This window comes from Vanellus vanellus, assembly GCF_965231255.1.
Source record: "Vanellus vanellus genome assembly, chromosome: 3".
Classification (NCBI taxonomy): domain Eukaryota; kingdom Metazoa; phylum Chordata; class Aves; order Charadriiformes; family Charadriidae; genus Vanellus; species Vanellus vanellus.
Genome location: NC_138907.1, coordinates 99,175,948 through 99,194,263, shown reverse-complemented (window position 1 = coordinate 99,194,263; position 18,316 = coordinate 99,175,948). Strand labels below are relative to the sequence as shown.

General features: G+C 37.4%; 1 protein-coding gene across 1 annotated transcript in view; it reads right to left on the bottom strand.

The window, feature by feature from the left end:
* The window catches only part of EYS (eyes shut homolog), a gene marked incomplete at both ends in the record, with an annotated part of 840,074 nt that overhangs the window by 405,927 nt on the left and 415,831 nt on the right, over nucleotides 1-18,316 (bottom strand). The window contains one exon of the mRNA XM_082480747.1: nucleotides 2,070-2,194. Within this exon, the coding sequence (XP_082336873.1) occupies nucleotides 2,070-2,194 (125 nt within the window). The remainder of the gene's footprint in view (nucleotides 1-2,069; nucleotides 2,195-18,316) is intronic.

The following is an 18,316-nucleotide window of genomic DNA, read 5'->3' as shown; positions in this document are numbered from 1 at the left end:
AATGAGTGCTGTTATCAAAAGAAATGTAAAAGAAGGGCCGTTTATGCTTGGGTTGGATGGTGTTTAAAACACGTTAGCAGCAGGAGCGAGTTCCAAGGCCCCAGAGAAGCTTCTTCTACTTATACCAACCATTTCCACATACAGTTACATAGAGACAGCAGTTACGGTCCTTAGCTGGCAAACAATTTTTAAATGTCTACATTCAAATATATTTAAAGTATTGCCAGCTTTAAAAATGAGGAGAAAAATTTTGAACTTGACAATGTATTCTGTGTAAGGCACTGCAATGATTAAGAAAAAAATTCTTTAAGTTTTTAAGTCATCTGTATTGGTGAAGTAGTATATGGCCATACGCAATACCATGTAGAGTGAAGGGACATACAGGTTTATCCATGTTGAATTTCCATTCTGTAACTGTGCTGAGAGGGAAAAAGATATCTAGTACTGAAGATAGGTCATGACTCAGACTTTTAAGATCAGAAGGGACCATTATGATCATGAATTCTGAGCCTCTGTATAGCAAAGTCCAGAAATTTTTCACTCAGTGGTTCATAGATCAGGACTATAGTGTCCTTCTGGATTATTGAGTATCTCTTAGACGTAAAAAAAAGAAATTGCTATAAAAATATTAATCTGTCAGCAAGTTAGGCATAAAATTAATTAGGTTCTAGTAAGCCAAAGATGCTTCCATTTAGGTCTTACATATTAGAGTATCATTCCTCAGTACTGATTAAACAAATGAATAAACTGTCCATATTGACTCTCATTATGCGTGTGCGCGCACACACACACTCTTGCTTCAGTATCTTGTGTACTTTTTTTAAAATTCTGTTACGTATACTTTTTTAAACTGCACTGAGGACACTTCAAAATAAAAAAATATGTAAAATAAAATCTGATTTTATTAATAGTCAATGTATTATGTATTTTCTTTATTATGAAGAACAAGCATGGATATAAATCTATGTAAAAATTATAGGAACAGATTGCTCGAAAGACTGCACAAAAATTTCGCTAATACATAGGTGGTTATTTGACTTTTTAGCAAGATCTTTTTACTTGTAAATGGAGACCAGCAAGGCGAACATACCTCATTACAAAAAGAATAAGCAGATCAGATGAATGAAGACACCATGGGTGAACACAATATTTTGTCTTCCAGAATATATATAAATAATCTCTAAAATGATCACTAAGAAATCTTGGATCAGTACCATCAAATAAAGTAGTCAGCAGTGCAGGTCAGTACAATAGGAAACGAGAATTAAACTAAAGAATTGAAGTTTCAGGAGGTAGGTACTAGTATAATTCTTAAATTAAGAGTAACTGAATTATGGAGCAGTATGCTTCAAGGCAGGAATTTATACCCTACCTATGTTGACAAAAAACTCTTTGATAATAGATACGACAGGAGACAGTGAGTAGTCTTGAAATTTGTCATTGTGTGGCAATGCAGGCTGATTGTGACCTTTGCTTCTGTATAAATCCTAAACCCCTTATACTTTCCTAAGTCACAAGACCTGTTTAACTTGACCTATGTTAGCATAAGAAAAAAGCTCCCACTTTTTTTAGATAGTGCTTGTTTTCATTCTGTTTATAATGGTTCAGAAAATGTCTCTTCATCCCAGCCAGCAGACCTAAGCATGGGGATGTGTGATAAGAAAAATAACAACAACAATAATAACAAATGTTAGTTAAAATGTTCAGAATTTCTTTTCAGTCAATCTTATTCTGTAGGTAGTTAAATTACTTAGTCACTATGCAGTGCTTACTTGACTGCTTGGTCACTAAGTTACATTAATAAAGATCATACATAATAAACCTAGCTCTAGGCAATTCCTCAGACTCACTTAGTGAGCTGGTTTTAGTTTTAAGTCTTTCTACCATGCTTATTAGACTAATTCTTTTTAGATTTGATTCAAAAAGCTTGTCAAAGAGGCAGTTAATCTTTTAGTACCTTATAGGTTATACACAAACAGAGCTTGATATAATTTACCAATTTTCTCAGCAGTAACACTGGCAATTCAAAACTATCATTGTTTAAGATTGTTCTGTCAGAAGTCAGTTACCTTGTTGACATTTACAAGTATATCCGTTTATATGATCTTCACAGGTTGAGCCATGTAGACAAGGTGATGAATTACACTCATTAACTTCTACTTCACAAAACTGTCCAGAAAATCCAGCAAGACACCTGAAGCAAACAACATTCCAAATTGTTATACTATGCATAACTGTCATAAAATATACTTTGTGTGGAAACAATTTGTATAAAGTACGTGCATTAACATGACACAATCTCATATGTTACTTTCTGTTTTAAGGACTATTTTACTGGAACTCTTCCAAGTTTCACATTGTAATCCATGCTGATCTTTTAGGGGATTTATGATGGTAAAACTCATCCACAAATTTCACATCTGGATCATCATCAAACTTAACAGTCTCAATTACAGTTTACTGGTTCTAGTACAAGCCTTTCTTAATGTACCCTTGGGAGACCGTCTACTAAAATAGTTTATTTAGCTAAGTAACTGCAGTCTGTGTTTGCAAAACTGCTTGTTGGGAAATGTTGCACCATGAAATGTAACTACAGCAGAAAAGCTACCTTTCAGGGACCATGCTTTCATTATCATTCTAGTTATCAAATATTAGTAATCTTGAAAAAACTTTTCTGTATTTTTCTGGTTTTAAATCGTATGGGATCATTAATACCAAAACATTGCCACATGATTTCAACATATAACTACACAACTGACCCAAACAGACTCACAAGACCTTTAACGCAGCTCAGAAATGTTACTAATCTCATTATTGAGACACATCCTTGCATACATACGCACAGCTTTACAGATATATTCAAATACGCTCTGCAAAACAGAGACCCATAATGGTATTTACATTTACTCTTTTGAGATGTGTTGTACACGGATATATCTCACATGAGGCAGTGTATTCAAAAAGTCCTGCTAGCAATGGGGTGATGCACATCTTGTATGTTATTTGGCTCTAATGGAGAGCATAAAACTTTATGCCCCACTTAGAGGAAGATGAGTACATTAACAAACTACCTTGAAGTAAATTAGAATAGTCATGTCACCTACTCCTCAAGGTGCTACGTTGTGTGAATACATAATACATCATTAGAATGAAGTATCTGCAGTGTCTGCTGTAGCTTGCCAGATCCTGAAGCAAAAGAGAAGGAGGACGGACCATGGAACAGCTATCTGTAACACTTCCTGAAGGATCATCACACTATATATCATCGATTATGTTTTGATTTATTTCTGCCTTGACTATTCGAACATACTTGTTTCATTTTATATGGAATACACTCTGGGTAATGGGAATTTGGAATCTGTGAAGACAATGACAACAGAATAGATTTTCCAATGTCTACATCAACCAAAGATGACAGCGCTGGCATACTGCTTGGAAAATGTACAAACTGATGCACGCACTACTATTTTTCACAGAATCACAGAATCACAGAATTATCAGAGTTGGAAGGGACCTCTAGAGATCATCTAGTCCAACTCTCCTGCTAAAGCAGGATTGCCCAGAGCACATTACTCAGGACTGCATCCAGGCGGGTCTTGAAAATCTCCAGGGAAGGGGACTCCACAACCTCCCTGGGCAGCCTGTTCCAGTGCTCTGTCACCCTCACCGTAAAGAACTGTTTCCGTGTATTTGAACGGAACTTCCTGTGTACTAACTTGTGACCATTGCCCCTCGTCCTGTTACTGGGAACCAATGAAAAGAGCCTGGCTCCATCCTCCTTCAACCCACCCTTTAGATACTTGTATGCCATAATAAGGTCTCCCCTCAGCCTTCTCTTCTCCAGGCTCAAGAGTCCCAGCTCTCTCAGCCTTTCCTCATAAGGGAGGTGCTCCAAGCCCTTAATCATCTTAGTTGCCCTTCGCTGGACTCGCTCCAGCAGTTCCCTGTCCCTCTTGAACTGGGGAGCCCAAAACTGGACACAGTATTCCAGTTGTGGCCTCACCAGTGCCGAGTAGAGGGGGAGAATGACCTCCCTCGACCTACTGGCCACACTCTTCCCTATGCAGCCCAGGATTCCATTGGCCTTTTTGGCGACAAGGGCACATTGCTGGGCCATGGATAATTTACTGTCTACCACAACCCCCAGATCCTTCTCCTCCAAGATACTTCCCAGCAGGTCAGCCCCTAACCTGTACTGGTGCCTAGCATTCTTCCTCCCCAGGTGCAGGACCTTGCACTTGCTTTTGTTGAACCTCATTAGGTTCTTCTCTGCCCAGCTCTCCAGCCTGTCCAGGTCACGCTGGATGGCAGCACGGCCCTCTGGGGTGTCAGCCACCCCACCCAGTTTGGTATCATCAGCAAACTTGCTGAGGATACACTCTGTCCCCTCATCCAGGTCATTAATGAATATATTAAACAAAATAGGACCAAGTATTGACCCCTGGGGGACACCACTGGTTACAGGCCTCCAACTAGACTCCGTGCCGCTGATCACAACCCTCTGAGTCCTGTCCCGCAGCCAACTCTCAATCCACCTCACTGTCACCTCATCTAGCCCATACTTCCTCAGCTTCCTAATGAGGATGTCATGGGAGACAGTGTCAAAAGCCTTGCTAAAGTCAAGGTAGATGACATCCACGACTTTCCCCTCATCCAGCCAACCAGTTATAACATCATAGAAAGCTATCAGATTGGTCAAGCACGATTTACCCTTGGTAAATCCATGTTGACCACTTCCAATAACTTCCTGTTCCTCAACGTGTTTGGAGATGACATCCAGAATGAGTCGCTCCAATACCTTCCCAGGGACAGAGGTGAGACTAACCGGTCTGTAGTTCCCTGGGTCCTCCTTCTTGCCTTTTTTGAAGATTGGAGTGATGTCGGCCTTCCTCCAGTCCTCAGGCACCTCTCCTGTTCTCCATGACCGTTCAAAGACGATGGAGAGTGGTCTAGCAATAACATCCGCCAGCTCTCTCAGCACTCGCGGATGCATGCCATCAGGGCCCATGGACTTGTGAATGTCCAGCTTGGCCAAGTGGTCTCTGACCCGGTCCTCCTCAACTGAGGGAAAATCTTCCACTCTCCAGACCTCCCCCTTTGCCTTCAGAGTGTGGGATTCATGAGGGACAGCTTTAGCAGTGAAGACCGAAGAAAAGAAGGCATTCAGTAACTCTGCCTTCTCTGCGTCCTCCACCACTAGGGCACCTGTCTCATTCACCAGTGGGCCTACATTTTCCCTAGTCTTCCTTTTTCTATTGATATACTGAAAGAATCTCTTCTTATTGTCTTTAACTGCAGTGGCCAAGCTGAGTTCTGATTGAGCTTTGGCCCTTCTCATTTTCCCCCTACATAGCTTTGTTATATCTTGATAATCCTCATAAGTTGCCAACCCCCTTTTCCAGAGAATGTAAACTTTTCTTTTTTTCCTGAGGTCCAGCCAAAGTTCTCTATTTAGCCAATATATATATATCCAATATATCCAATATATATATCCAATATATATATATCCAATATCCAATATATATCCAATATCCAATTATAATGTGTGAGAGAAAAAACACGGATAAGGTTTAATGAGTGAGCCATAAAGCCACCTGTATAGCTCTTTGGCCCCCCAAAATTAAGCAAAACCTACTGAGAAGATATACTTGGGCCCTTCATCCTATTGGCCAATGTCAAAGCCAGGGATTTAGAACCTAATTCATCCCACCTAACCTCATTCACCTAATTGTAGTAACCCTAGGATTCTTCTATGCATAGTGGAATAAACGGTGCAGAGGATGATTCTGTTCACTTAAATAATTTTCTGCAGATACCTTTTTCTTTCCATTGGCTACACAGTTTATTAAAAAAAAAAAAAAAAAGGAAAAGAAAAATATAACTAAGAGAGCAACTTCTCCCAGATATGGGAAGGAGGACCAGAAGGATGAAAGTCTATAATGTAATGGAAAGAATATTCTACTTGAAAAAAAAGGCAACTAGACAAGGGAAATACTGGGACAGTTTAAAAACCATTTAATTTTATACTTTGCTGTGCTTGTAGGCATGTGGCTTAAAAAAAAAAAAAGATGTGGTTATAACATAAACTGGAAGGAATATACATTTATTATGTGTAAATTATTTATTATGAAAAAATTATGGACAGAGTAACTATACCAATGTGTACCTAAGGTGAGTGGGCTTGATGTTTAAGTCTCTCAAACTCAAACATTGAGGGAAAGCTTAAAGGTCTCTCCTGTTGGTAGCTTCAAGTGGGCACATTTTTATATGTGATGTGTATACTTGCTGAAGAGTAGAACCAAAAAGCAGTTAACAGAGTTACTGTGGTCATAACTGGTTGGAGCAAGAATGACTAGTGGAGCAGGCTGATATAACTCCAATGGAGAGAATCAATAGAATGGAATCAATTTCATATCAAGGATACAACTTGGATGAGCTTTGGATGATTTTCTACTCAGCAAGGCTTGAAACTTCAGAGACACAAACTATATAGCTATCGGTCTAAGACTGTAGACACTGAGGTAGAAAAATGGAGCTGTAACATTAAATATACATATGTGTATGTATAAAAGTTTGGAAAAATAATCTATATTGTATGCAAAAATTTCCAGATATTTATTGTGTATAATACCGTGTACAGTGCTGGTGGCACCACAAAAAAGAAAAGTTATAAAAAAAATTACTTTTCCTTCAAATTGAAATTTAGGTAGAAAACTTAAACCCATGAAAGCACTTAGATATCCAGTAAATCAAATCTCACATACATCAATTCGCACAGGGCACCCTTTTTCCTAAGTCAGACAATCATTCAACTAAAAGAATGTTTAAGAATATTGCAAGTATTTCACATACTGATGTTTTATTTTTCGCAAATGCTGCAGCGCCACAGTGTTGTTAGCTTGTGTTCAGATAGCATAATTAGATATAAATGATGCTTTGTGACTGCAGAGGCATGCACTCTATTAACTAAACCATTCTGGGCAATTATGAAACAACTAGCAGTAAGCATGTTACTGGTGTTTGCAAGTCATAGAACAACACCTTAATGTCAGCAAATTTCCCAAAATTGCAACGAATTGTATGCTTTATTAAGAGTGTTAATGAAATTAACACTTCTTAGGATATGACAAGCACTTCAATAATTTCTTAAACTTTTCTTGGCTGTTTCTTTCATTCTTACTTCTTTTTTTATAGATTTATATTTCTGTTCTGCCTCTCCACATTCTTATCCCCCTTCTGTCATGTCTTTTTGAGCATAAGGAGGGACAGCAACAATAGAATTTAAATACAACTGACACTAGAAAGTGTAAGTTGATATGGAAAACAGTTCTTGTGCTATAAATGGCATTAAACCAAACTCATATACTTCAGAACACATTTGTATGTGGTGCTTGGGATATGACTGTTCTGCAAATGAAAAGCGGAGGCTTTTAGATCGCTTTCATATCAAGGTATGACCACTGCAAACCTTGTACATTGATTACCATTTAATAAAAAACAATTTATGCCTTTATAAGTAAATGCATATCTAGGTTTAGCAGGAAATAACTCTTAGAGCTTTACTAATAAAGAAAGCTAATACGCTGTGAAGGCTGAGCTTTTAAACTTACAAAGCTATCAACATAAGATCAACAGTTCAGTACTGAGAGGCAGCAAAAAATGCTGCTCATTTTCTGTATGAATAATGCATTCACAATTCAATTATGAACAGTTTATAGGGATGACGGCAAAGATCTTCCTCTTTTCTATCATTCTCTACAGCTTTTTTCTCTCATGTTAAATGCTGAGATAACGTAGTGCAAATATAGTCTCTTTTCTGTTGTACTTTTACATCAATCATTATCAGAAGTGATCATCTTAATTTGGGCATGTGCTAATGCAACAGCTGAACAAAAGATCGAAAAGGTTCTATTGAACTGGGTGTATTTGAAACAGAGTAATGTAACTTTAGTACTTTTACACTGCACTAAAGAACAGTGATGGGAATAAGCATCTCAGCAAAACGCTTAGCCGAGGATCAGTGTAGTGTAGAAGACAACAGTTCATTTCCTTCTTCCAGAAAAATTTGGCCAACTAGTCACCATTAAGTTGCCTACGTATCTGTAGGAGCCAGTTCTTTGCAGTTTTCAACCTGCACCTGACATTAGCTGCAAATTGTGATGTAATATTTGTAAAACTTTGATTTAGCGGTCTTTCCTCGCTCCCTCCCTATTAATCTCAGCTGGAATGGAAACTGTCTTCTACAACGAATACAGAAGTTTATTAGGATGACCTTGAAGGCTCTGTAGGAAGCTAATGTCCATTTGCCCTGGTTATGACAAACACTGTTTCAATAGCACCTATATTAAGTGATATAATGAAGAACAGAGCTGAAAGGAGGAGACATACATGCTTCTAAAAGTGTTTAAACTGCCTCTTAAATACACACACAGGTTTAGAACCAGTGGCCAGATTCACCACCCATCTGGTAAGACCTATCTTATAGCTAAATTAATCCCAAGCCATCTAGGAAACCTGTGAGTCAAAATGATCCTGAAGTGTAACTATAACATCTTAGGCACTTCCAAGCTGAAATTCCTAAATCAGGAGCAAAGTCCACTGATGATTTTAAAGGTGCTTCCTCTTCATGACTGCCATTTGGGCTATTGGCTGATATGAACACAGAAAAGATAGATAATGAATAAGACATGAGTTTGCTTGTCAAGAATTATTCTACTGAACATAAGTGGTGAGAGAGATCAGATGGGACATTTGGGAAAGAGCAAGAATACTAACAGAACAAGAGGCTGGGAACATTTAGGGTAGGGAAACAGCCTGAACAAAGATCCAAACACCAGTGGTCTCAGAACACAAGAGAGTCACTCAAGAAACAGAAAATGGAAGTAAAGTTTAAAATGTAAAACTTGGGGTTTAAAATTGTATTTAGGGGACAAAAGGAAAAACCTATCAAGAAACAGAAAGAACAAAAGGGTCAGGCCCTGCCCTTTGAGTGATGAAGTTGCCATGGCACTGGTTATCTGGAGGTAGGAAGCGCTAGTGCCCTAATGATGCTGCATTAGGGCCATGACTATTTTTATACTCCTTTCATCTAAAAGTCTAGAAAGCAACAGCTCTGGGACAAAGACTGTCTGTGCTTGTAGAAGACCAATTTCCTCATCCTCAGGGTCAGTCTCCAGTCTTTCCAGTAACTAGTACTAGTTCACCTTAGGCTTCCTCTTCCTTGCCTGTACCTTGGCTGGACCTTAGGCTTCCAATTCCTTGCTATCTCTGGAGAGGAATGGGACTGATAAAGCAGAGACATTTCCGGCCCTATTCTTCTAAAGAAGCCATGCTTTTATCACAGTTGAGTTTTCAAATTTGCCTTCCAGTGAGATATTCAGTTCGAAAGGTTCATTAGTTACCACTAGATGATTCCATAACATGATTGTTGCACTCTCACCATCCCCCAAAGTGCTGAGATAAGAGAGATGGTCATGTTACGCCTTGATGATACTTGAGATTGTTTTGCTCACAGAGCTAGTTGGCAAAAAAACTCAAAAGTTTGTACCTTTCACTCATACTTGATGTCACAAGTGGTTGCAGATACCTGGGAAGATTCAGTCATTGGAAAGCAGTAAGAAATCTCTGCTGCCCGAGTCCTGAGAATAGCAGGGTTATCTTGGGAAGATTTATTTTGTCAGATCCAGCATTTTAGCTTTATTAAGATGATCTTCACTATAGTTTTGATTATGATTAACTATGGGTTGGTAGAAGCTGCTCTTTGTTCTTGCCCCACGGGGCTTTACGGAACTTTGATTCAGTAACAGCAGAGTGAATTTTTGCGCACCGACGGTCTTTTTGCAAAAAGCAGCTGGGACATTTAAACTGGGTGAGCAAGGCGTTACACAGAATCAGGGAACAGGCAGGAATGGGGCTGGAGAATGGGCCTGTAATGGACTCGGTATAAAAGCAATTTGCAAGCTTGAAGCTGGCCTAGATACACAGTGCAGGCTAAAAGAAAGATGATTCATTCCGGATGAGGGATTAGCCGTCTAAGGGGCTGCCCGTTAATATAATGAAGAAGTGGCCTTTTAACCTAAGCGTTGTATAGATATAGAAAGACAGCGGAGTTGTCTATACGCGCTTGGCTGACCTATTTAGGAAAGATGAATCAGGCCCTAAGAAATTTTCACAGATTTAGTAATCTTAAACCACAATTTAAGCACTTCATACTATAATATTGATATATTTACAGCACTACAGGAAATTGTAACATTTTTGATATTTAATCAATCAAAGGTCAGATAAAATGCCACCTACCTTATTTAAGTAGCCCTGTTTCACAGTGCTGTAAACAACCTACCCGAAGGCTGGCTATACAGTGGATCAGAATGGGACTAATTGTTAATAATAAGAAACATCCTTGCTTCACATATAACATTTAACAATCTAATAGAGCAGATGCTGCACATATGAGACTGATCCCAGGTCTGCACTCCTGCTTTTCATTATATCAAATAAAATAATTAAAATAGCAAATGCAGCAGGGAAAATGGCGAAATCAAAAAAAAAAGGTTGTTTTTTTTTACGTTTGACGTTATGATTTATCAATCGATAATAAGGTAGAAACACACACTTCCTGTAATGAATTCACAGAACTTACACTAGAGAATGAAGTGGTTATTTTTCCATTAGTCCAGAGCTTGTCAGATCGAACCTAAGAAAATCAGTGTTTCCACATTAAAGCAACAATCTTTTTTTTTGAGATTAAAACTGCAAGAGCAGCAGAGGAATCTCTTAATGAATCAGAGCACAGCTGAGGAAAGATCTGTCTGAATGTCTGCTTATTTCCTGAGATCCTCACACTTCAGCATAAACTCAACTGTCTACGGTCTCTTGTATAAATGATTATCAATCCAAACACTAACTGTAGAAAAATCTGAAACAACCCCACAGTTGCGCTCCTCCTGAAAGTTACTAGAAATAAAAAGATGTTATTTTATTAGCTTGTTATATAAGTATGTAAGTTTTATTTTTAAAAAAACAAACTTGCAGTTATTTAAACAAATAAAAATATACAACTGCTTCTACATGAATTAGAAATTCCATATTTAAATCAGTATTGAAAAGATTCATCAGAGAAGGGGTAAGGGAACTTTGGAGACATTTTCAAGTGTTTTATGCAGAAGTGGAGTTATTCAAGCCTAATCAGAATTTTGAAGTAACAATTTTGCAGTTGCCAAAATATCTGTATTTTTTTGCTGACACATTTCCATGCAAAGAGTGAGTAAATCAATAAGAGACTTCAACTCCTAGCTGAAGTTTTCAGTAAAAGCCCAAGGTGTCCCATGTAAAATTCCTGTAAGGAAGCAGCAGAGGTAACTGTTGTCAAAGTTTTATTTCATGTTAATTCTGCATTCTAAGGGCAACTGTCATGCATACATTCCTACTACACCAAATACTACATTTAAAACAATTCCAAAGTGATTAATTCATGATTTATTAAGAGAATTAAACGAAGGGGTTTGATCTGGCAATAATAGCTGCAGTCACAGTAAAATTTCTTCTTTGTGAGTAAACTTTCAGCCTCAGAGAAAATCTGCAAGAACCCAAATACTAGCCAAATCCTTCCCTACAACTCTAATTCATATCCTGTTGTAACTCATCCCTCTTTGAGCCTGTTTTGTAACTCATCATTCTTGGAGTCTATTTTTTATCTGTACCCTTTTCCTCCTCTCTCCCTCTCTTTCTTCATCTGCCTTGTAACCTTTTACAGCTTATGAATAATTTGTATATCTGTGAGATATGAGGTTCAGAAAAAACATGGTTTCTAGAAGTTTATGAGGTTTATCTAGGAGCAATGATTAACAGCGATTGTACTTATAAGAGAGCATTTATGCTGTAACCTTTACCTGCCTATGTGACTCATTCAACATGGTAAAATCAATGAACTTTATGGACCAATCCACACTATGAAATTTGTTTGGGACATCAATTTTTCTTCATGAGTGTTAACCTTGACGAGTGGGGTAATGTTGTGTTAATATCTCTCGGTTAGGTAATTAGGACTTTGGACAGAATAATAGATCAATGTGAAAAGCACCTCTCCTGAGCAACTGTCTTCAGTAAAATAGTCTTGTAAATGTGCAATCTCTTTTCACATTAGTCATGATTTTTTTCTTTTTCAAATATGCATTTTCTGTCCAAAATAAATCTAGTTAACTGCTCTACTGTAACAGGCCAGCTCTGTCACTGCAAATTTACACTGGGATTGCTATACATTATTAACAAGCTATGAAAAGTCACTGGCTAAATGTCATGCAAGCTGAGATATAGCAGCACCTTGGGATTCATATAGCAAACAGTTTAGTTTTAATCATCTTGGACCACAAGGTGCCTTGACATTTGCGAGGCAACTTTTTCCTTTTTAACTTCCACTGGAATCAGACCTCTATTATCTCAACCATAATTCTCAACTTCAAATGTGATAGAAAGTTTTACCTTCTAAATTAAAAAAGTGAAAAATCGATCAAACATGGACCTTATCATTCATTTAATCGATGCTCATATGCCAGCTTGGAAAGGAAAAAAGGAAGGGCAAGGAAAACTAGATAATTCAATCACCTTCAGGATTATTAGAGACGTTTCCTGTGAAATGCACGATCCTTACCTTAGCACTACTGAGGCACGACCTTCCTGAACAGTATTAAGACAACAAACTTCTGCAGAACCTTTTAGATTTCGAAGAAAAGATGAGAAAGAGCACTGACTCATTTCAAATATACATATCATTACGACATGATTTCTAGAAGCTTTAAAAATTTATTAGGAAAATTCATCTATGATGCCAAATAAATTTGCAGTCATTATCATACTTCACTCTCTAACAGCCAACCTTTTGGATCATAAGTTCCAATTTACTGGAATCCAATGAGTCATTTTTACCCTTTTAAGTAGGATTATTCACAGACAAAATAAAAAAGACAAACATTATTTTATTCAACTGAAATGATTTTTTCTCAAGAAATACATGAGCAAGCCAAAATCCTGACCCTACCAACATTACTTTGAAAAATTAAATCTATTTTACATGCAATTTATAATGTGATGTTTATAAAGTTTTGAATGTTCAGAGCTTTTTACTTCTTTCAAATTTAACTACTGTAATTTCTTGTGGGTTTTTTTTTTTATTTTACACATTTTACACATTATCTATACTGCCTTAGTACACATGTCATAACAAATGTTGCCTCATAAATGTATGTACACATGAAGTACTATCATCAGGTTACTGCAACCCCCCATTCCCCATTACCCCTGCACCACTCAGGGGAGAAGGAGATAGAGGAATTGGGAACAAAGGAATGAAGTTAAGCCTAGGAAAAAGAGAGCGGGGTTGCAGGGAGGATGTTTCTCTCCATCCTATTCTATTTTAAATTGACAACAAATTTCATTTTCCCCAAGTCAAGTCTGTTTGCCAGTGGTCTCCCTGTTAGACTCCATCTTGTTTTCTTCCTCCACCCTGTTGCAAAGAGGGAGTGGGTGGGCATCTGGCAGTCAGCCAAGTTCAACCCACCACAAAGCTAAATGCTTTTCCAGAGATTTCTACATAACTACTGAAATTCTCAGTTGATTTTCCTACCTCAAGAATTAAGTCTATTTACAGTAATTAAGACAGAGAAGAGACTAGGCCTCTTCAGAGCTTGCCAGAACCTTGATAAGGAACGCATCTCAGAAAACAGCAATATAACATGAATTTCTTCATCAACTGATCTGTACTCTAAGCATATACTGTACCAAAAAAAAAAAAAGATACTTTATGAGACAATGCATAGCATCCTGTGGTGACAAAGTTTTTTGGTGTGTTTTTTTTCCTTCTATTTCTCACAATGCCATAGTTGATGTTAAAAGAAAATTTGTATGAACCGTTAGATCTGTATACTCCTATCCATTAACACACAGCCCATCTGAAAAAGGCAGTTATTTGCATAGAAAGTTCGTATCCTAAATCAAATGATACAGTTTTAGTTCTCTCACCGCATAACCCTTGCTTTTTTTACATCCTTTGACTATCCATGACTATAACATTAATTCGATTCAGATAAAAAACTATCAGCAGTAGAATCTTTTATAGCATTCTTGTTTTACTTATCAAGTTACTGAAACTTTTTATATATTTCTTTTCTGAAGGTGAGATTAATAGCTATGGGGATGTTACTGTGAACCTGATAGAGAATTCAGAGAGGAAGCTCTAATAATTATCTAACAATGACCAAGCACCTCATTACTTTGGAAGAAGCTTCTATAGGAAAATCACTTCAGCTGAGAAAGCCTTCTTCCAGGTGTTTTTCACTATTCCAAGCTTTGCATCATGCATTTCAAACAACTTTCATAGTGACCTTTACCAGGGCCTTCAAGTAACACTAAAGATGTGGGTGCTGGACAGGTCACATAATGAGCTCATCTTGGTGAAAACCATCCCACGCATGTTTCACCAGCTAAAGATTTTGAACTTTCATCACTTTAAACTCAGATTTAGTAATTCCCTATAGAAGTTACTGAAAAATGAAGATAGAAAAGAAAACTGAAAAATGAAGATATCGCATCAAAGTGAATTATCATCTCCTGTCTGGTCATCCATCTGGTCTGAACATTGTGGATGCTGGTGAGAATGCAGCAGATGACCCAACCAATGTGTATGCTATACAAAAAATGTTTTAAATGTTCTATCCTTTTAGATTCTGAAAAAGTGATAGGGGAAAAAGACCGACAACTTCTGTGTCCATGTGTGTGAGAAGTGTTAGTGATTTCTGGAATCCTATGTTGGATCAGCACAGATCTTTGATGTTACTGTGGTTTCACTGGTGGGTTAAACTTATTGTCTTCATAAGCCAAATGACTCCAAGTTCAAAGTAATATGAGTCAGCTGCCTTAGCACTAATACTACTGAAAACTTCTCCTGATGTACTTTGAAGCATGCTTCTATGGAGAGAATTTGACAAAGCAGCCAGTAGGGAACTTAGAGAAGTCTCCCAAGAGAGCTTTTCTCAGATTACTTTCTCTAAAACCCTTCCCAAGGGTGATACTGTGATTGCTAATTTTAGAACATTCACAGTGAAGCTTTCCCCAAGCTACAGGTCTAGCATATCACGTTACTTTTTTTCTTTCCCTTCCCTCCTCTGAATTCTCCTTGGAGGCACTGTCAAGAATGAAGCAAGTTTATTTACCTCTGAAGTAAATTTTGCTTAGAATGAAGTAAAAATAAATTACAGCTCTCCATGGTTGTCAGAAAATGTTAGTTCTGTTTTAAAGAATAGTGAATATGAATGAAAAAGAAAAAAATTAGTAATAACACACTTGAGTGTATGTTTGATTTTAGAGGGCTTTCTTCCATTTATTCATCTACTGGTATGTTCCTATCACTTTAGCATCACAATCCCTCCTAGAGATTTATAACCCGAAGTAACAAAAGTCATCCTTTTCCTTGCTGCTTGCTTTCTTTCTTAGTTTATGGGAAAAGTCATTCAATGATTAAAATATTTTAGAGTTGTACGAAAAAGGTTTATTAGAGAAAAAATAAGTTGAAAAGAGGAGTCACATACACAGTACAAGAGATCTAGGTTCAGATCTTGTAAATGTTCTGATTCTTAAAGTCAGGAACTTCTCCATATTCATCATCAGTTCCTACAGAATGTAGCTTTGAAAAGGTAAAATGAATTTCAAAAGGGTAATTAATAGTGCCATTCTCTTGGAGAACCAATGTTAGAACAGGAGCTACAAACCATAAGGTTGTGACCTTATCCATATGTTGACTTTTAACAGCCTCAGATTTTCACTAACAATCAGAACTTACCATAGGGTTACAGAAATCTCTGGCTGGTTGAAAGACATCGAACATTTATTGCTGGTTTTTGACCCCATCTCTACTACACATGGGGTACTGCCTCGGGTAAATGTAGGGAAGAATGAACAGATACATCAACACTTTGTAAGGAATGAAGGAAACAGAAGCAGTTTACTCTTAGTCCTCTTAGAAAAGCAACCACCTCAGCATACTATGCTAGGTAATCTACTGCAAGGCATCCTTCTTCCCAGAGGAGGAATGCTGTATGTAACAGACCAAACCAGATTCAGTTAGTTTAAACAAGATTGGAGCTGGAAGCTCTGCAACTTTTCAGCTTTCTTCTGTACTTAAAAAAGAGTTAATAAAATAGAGAATTTGTCACCTTTACAGAGAAAAAACAATCGAACAATGCAATGGGCATTAGAGTAGTGAGGACCGTATTTAGAGCTTTATTCCTGGCTACAATAATGTAGGTGCAATGTGGGCTAAATGAAACTACTTTTTTTTTACTACTCAGGACACGCACAACTACTTGGCACATTGTCTACATTTTTATTTATAAAAATATCTAGCCAATAAGGGTCTTTATTCTCACAGAATGTCTCAGGACCACCACAACACATACTAAACATTTGCTAATAAAAAGTTCTATTCTTTCTAAGGTCATTCTCATTATAAGAAACCTTAAACTTTCTCAGTCCACTTGGATACAGACTTTATTTTCCCTAAGAGAAAAAGCAGATTTTACTGCCAGTAAAATCTCCCACTGTGGTTAACATGGACATTCTTATTAAGTGATAAATTACGTACTTGCTAAATCACAGTTGGTGGGGTGTGACAGTGTTATAAGAAAGGTTAATCTGTGGAAGATCAGGCTAGAACGAATACAGTAAAATAACCAGAATTGCTAAGCCTTGATGAAAGTGTATTAGAGTTAACACACTCCTTTCTTTATTTTATTAATCTACTCAATTGGAAACTAGATGCATTTCTTCACACACCAGTAGTGTGGGCAGAATTAAAGGAGGAACTGGCATGCGTGTGTGAGTGTGTGTGCGTCCTTGCAGGACTGATGAAAAGCCACTGCTCAGCTGTTTGCTAAAATAATCCAGATTTGCACTCAAATTTCACATCCAGAAAAGCTATCATTATCTGGTCAATCCCTGCTCAAAGAGAAGCTTCCATAAGCTTGTATTAATAGTTCTTGTGAATGAATATGTTAAGACAGATCATTAGCTGATGTAAACTCTCATAATATCGGTCTTGACATGTTTCTGGGCTATCCAGGCAATCATTCACAATCCTGGATACAACAAAACAGATTAATCTCAGACACCATTTTCTTATTCTTCTTTTATATGTCCAATTTCCTTGGTTCAAATAAGCTCCTTATATGACTGTGTTGAGAACCACGCACATGAAAATGGAAGTTTTGAATTAGTAGATTTCATATAGATCCACTTAAAGGCATCCCTTATTAACCACAGAATCATTTCTTAGTGATCTCTTTGTGGTGGAACAGCCACCAAATAATGATAAAAGTAGCCAAAATGGTCTTCAGCCTATTCCAGCCAAGACGGAAAATGAAGTAAAGCAATTTTTATTTGTATTGCCCCCCCCCTCAATCATCTAAGATCTCCCTGTTTTCAGTGGGGGAAGGCTGGTGCTTCCACAGACAAATTCATACCAGTTTAGATATCTATCCTACCTTGCCATGTCCAGAGTATGATTCAACTGTTTGTTTCAGGAAGGGACAATTCATAGTTTGAGGGTCCCTGTTACTCCATTCAGTATTAGTAGAACCAATGCAACTTGTTTACACAGATGCTTAATTTTTGCAAAGCAGATTTAAGCAAGATGGATCTCATTATTAGTGTTATATTACTAGGAGTTTTGTATCTGTAGTGACTTACATATTTATAAAGCCAGTTAGGTAAAAACTTATTTACTTATTTGCTCTCTAAAGTTTCTCATTACTCTGTCTTTACACTTAAAATTCTTTCCTGCTTATAAATAGCCAGAAACAAACACTGCTTACAAGAAGTACTTTAGTTTGAAAAGTTACAAATTATGGACAAGTGACTGCAGTTGGGGTCTTCTGTTTCCTAAAGAACACGCAAAGCACTCATTGATCCAAGCTGAAAGCCATCCTGAGGGAGAAATCTACAGGAGTATATACTGGATTATAGAATTCTCACTGAAAATAAATGTACTCTTTGCAGTTGATTTTTTTTTGTTGTTGTTGTTATATTTAAGCTACCAAAGATGTTGCTCTAGACTTAGGAGGATTTCTGAGACAGAGCGTATCTCAAAGGTAAATCCAACCTGCTCTTTTCCCTTGGATCAGTCAGACACTTTCTTAAGGACACCTGGAAAGTAAGGACAACTGGTTTGTAAGGATATCTGTTTAACAACTATTCATCAAAAGGAAAAAGGAGAAAGTAGAAGAAAAGAAATAAATGAAATAGGAGGACACAAACCTTAAGGACCAAT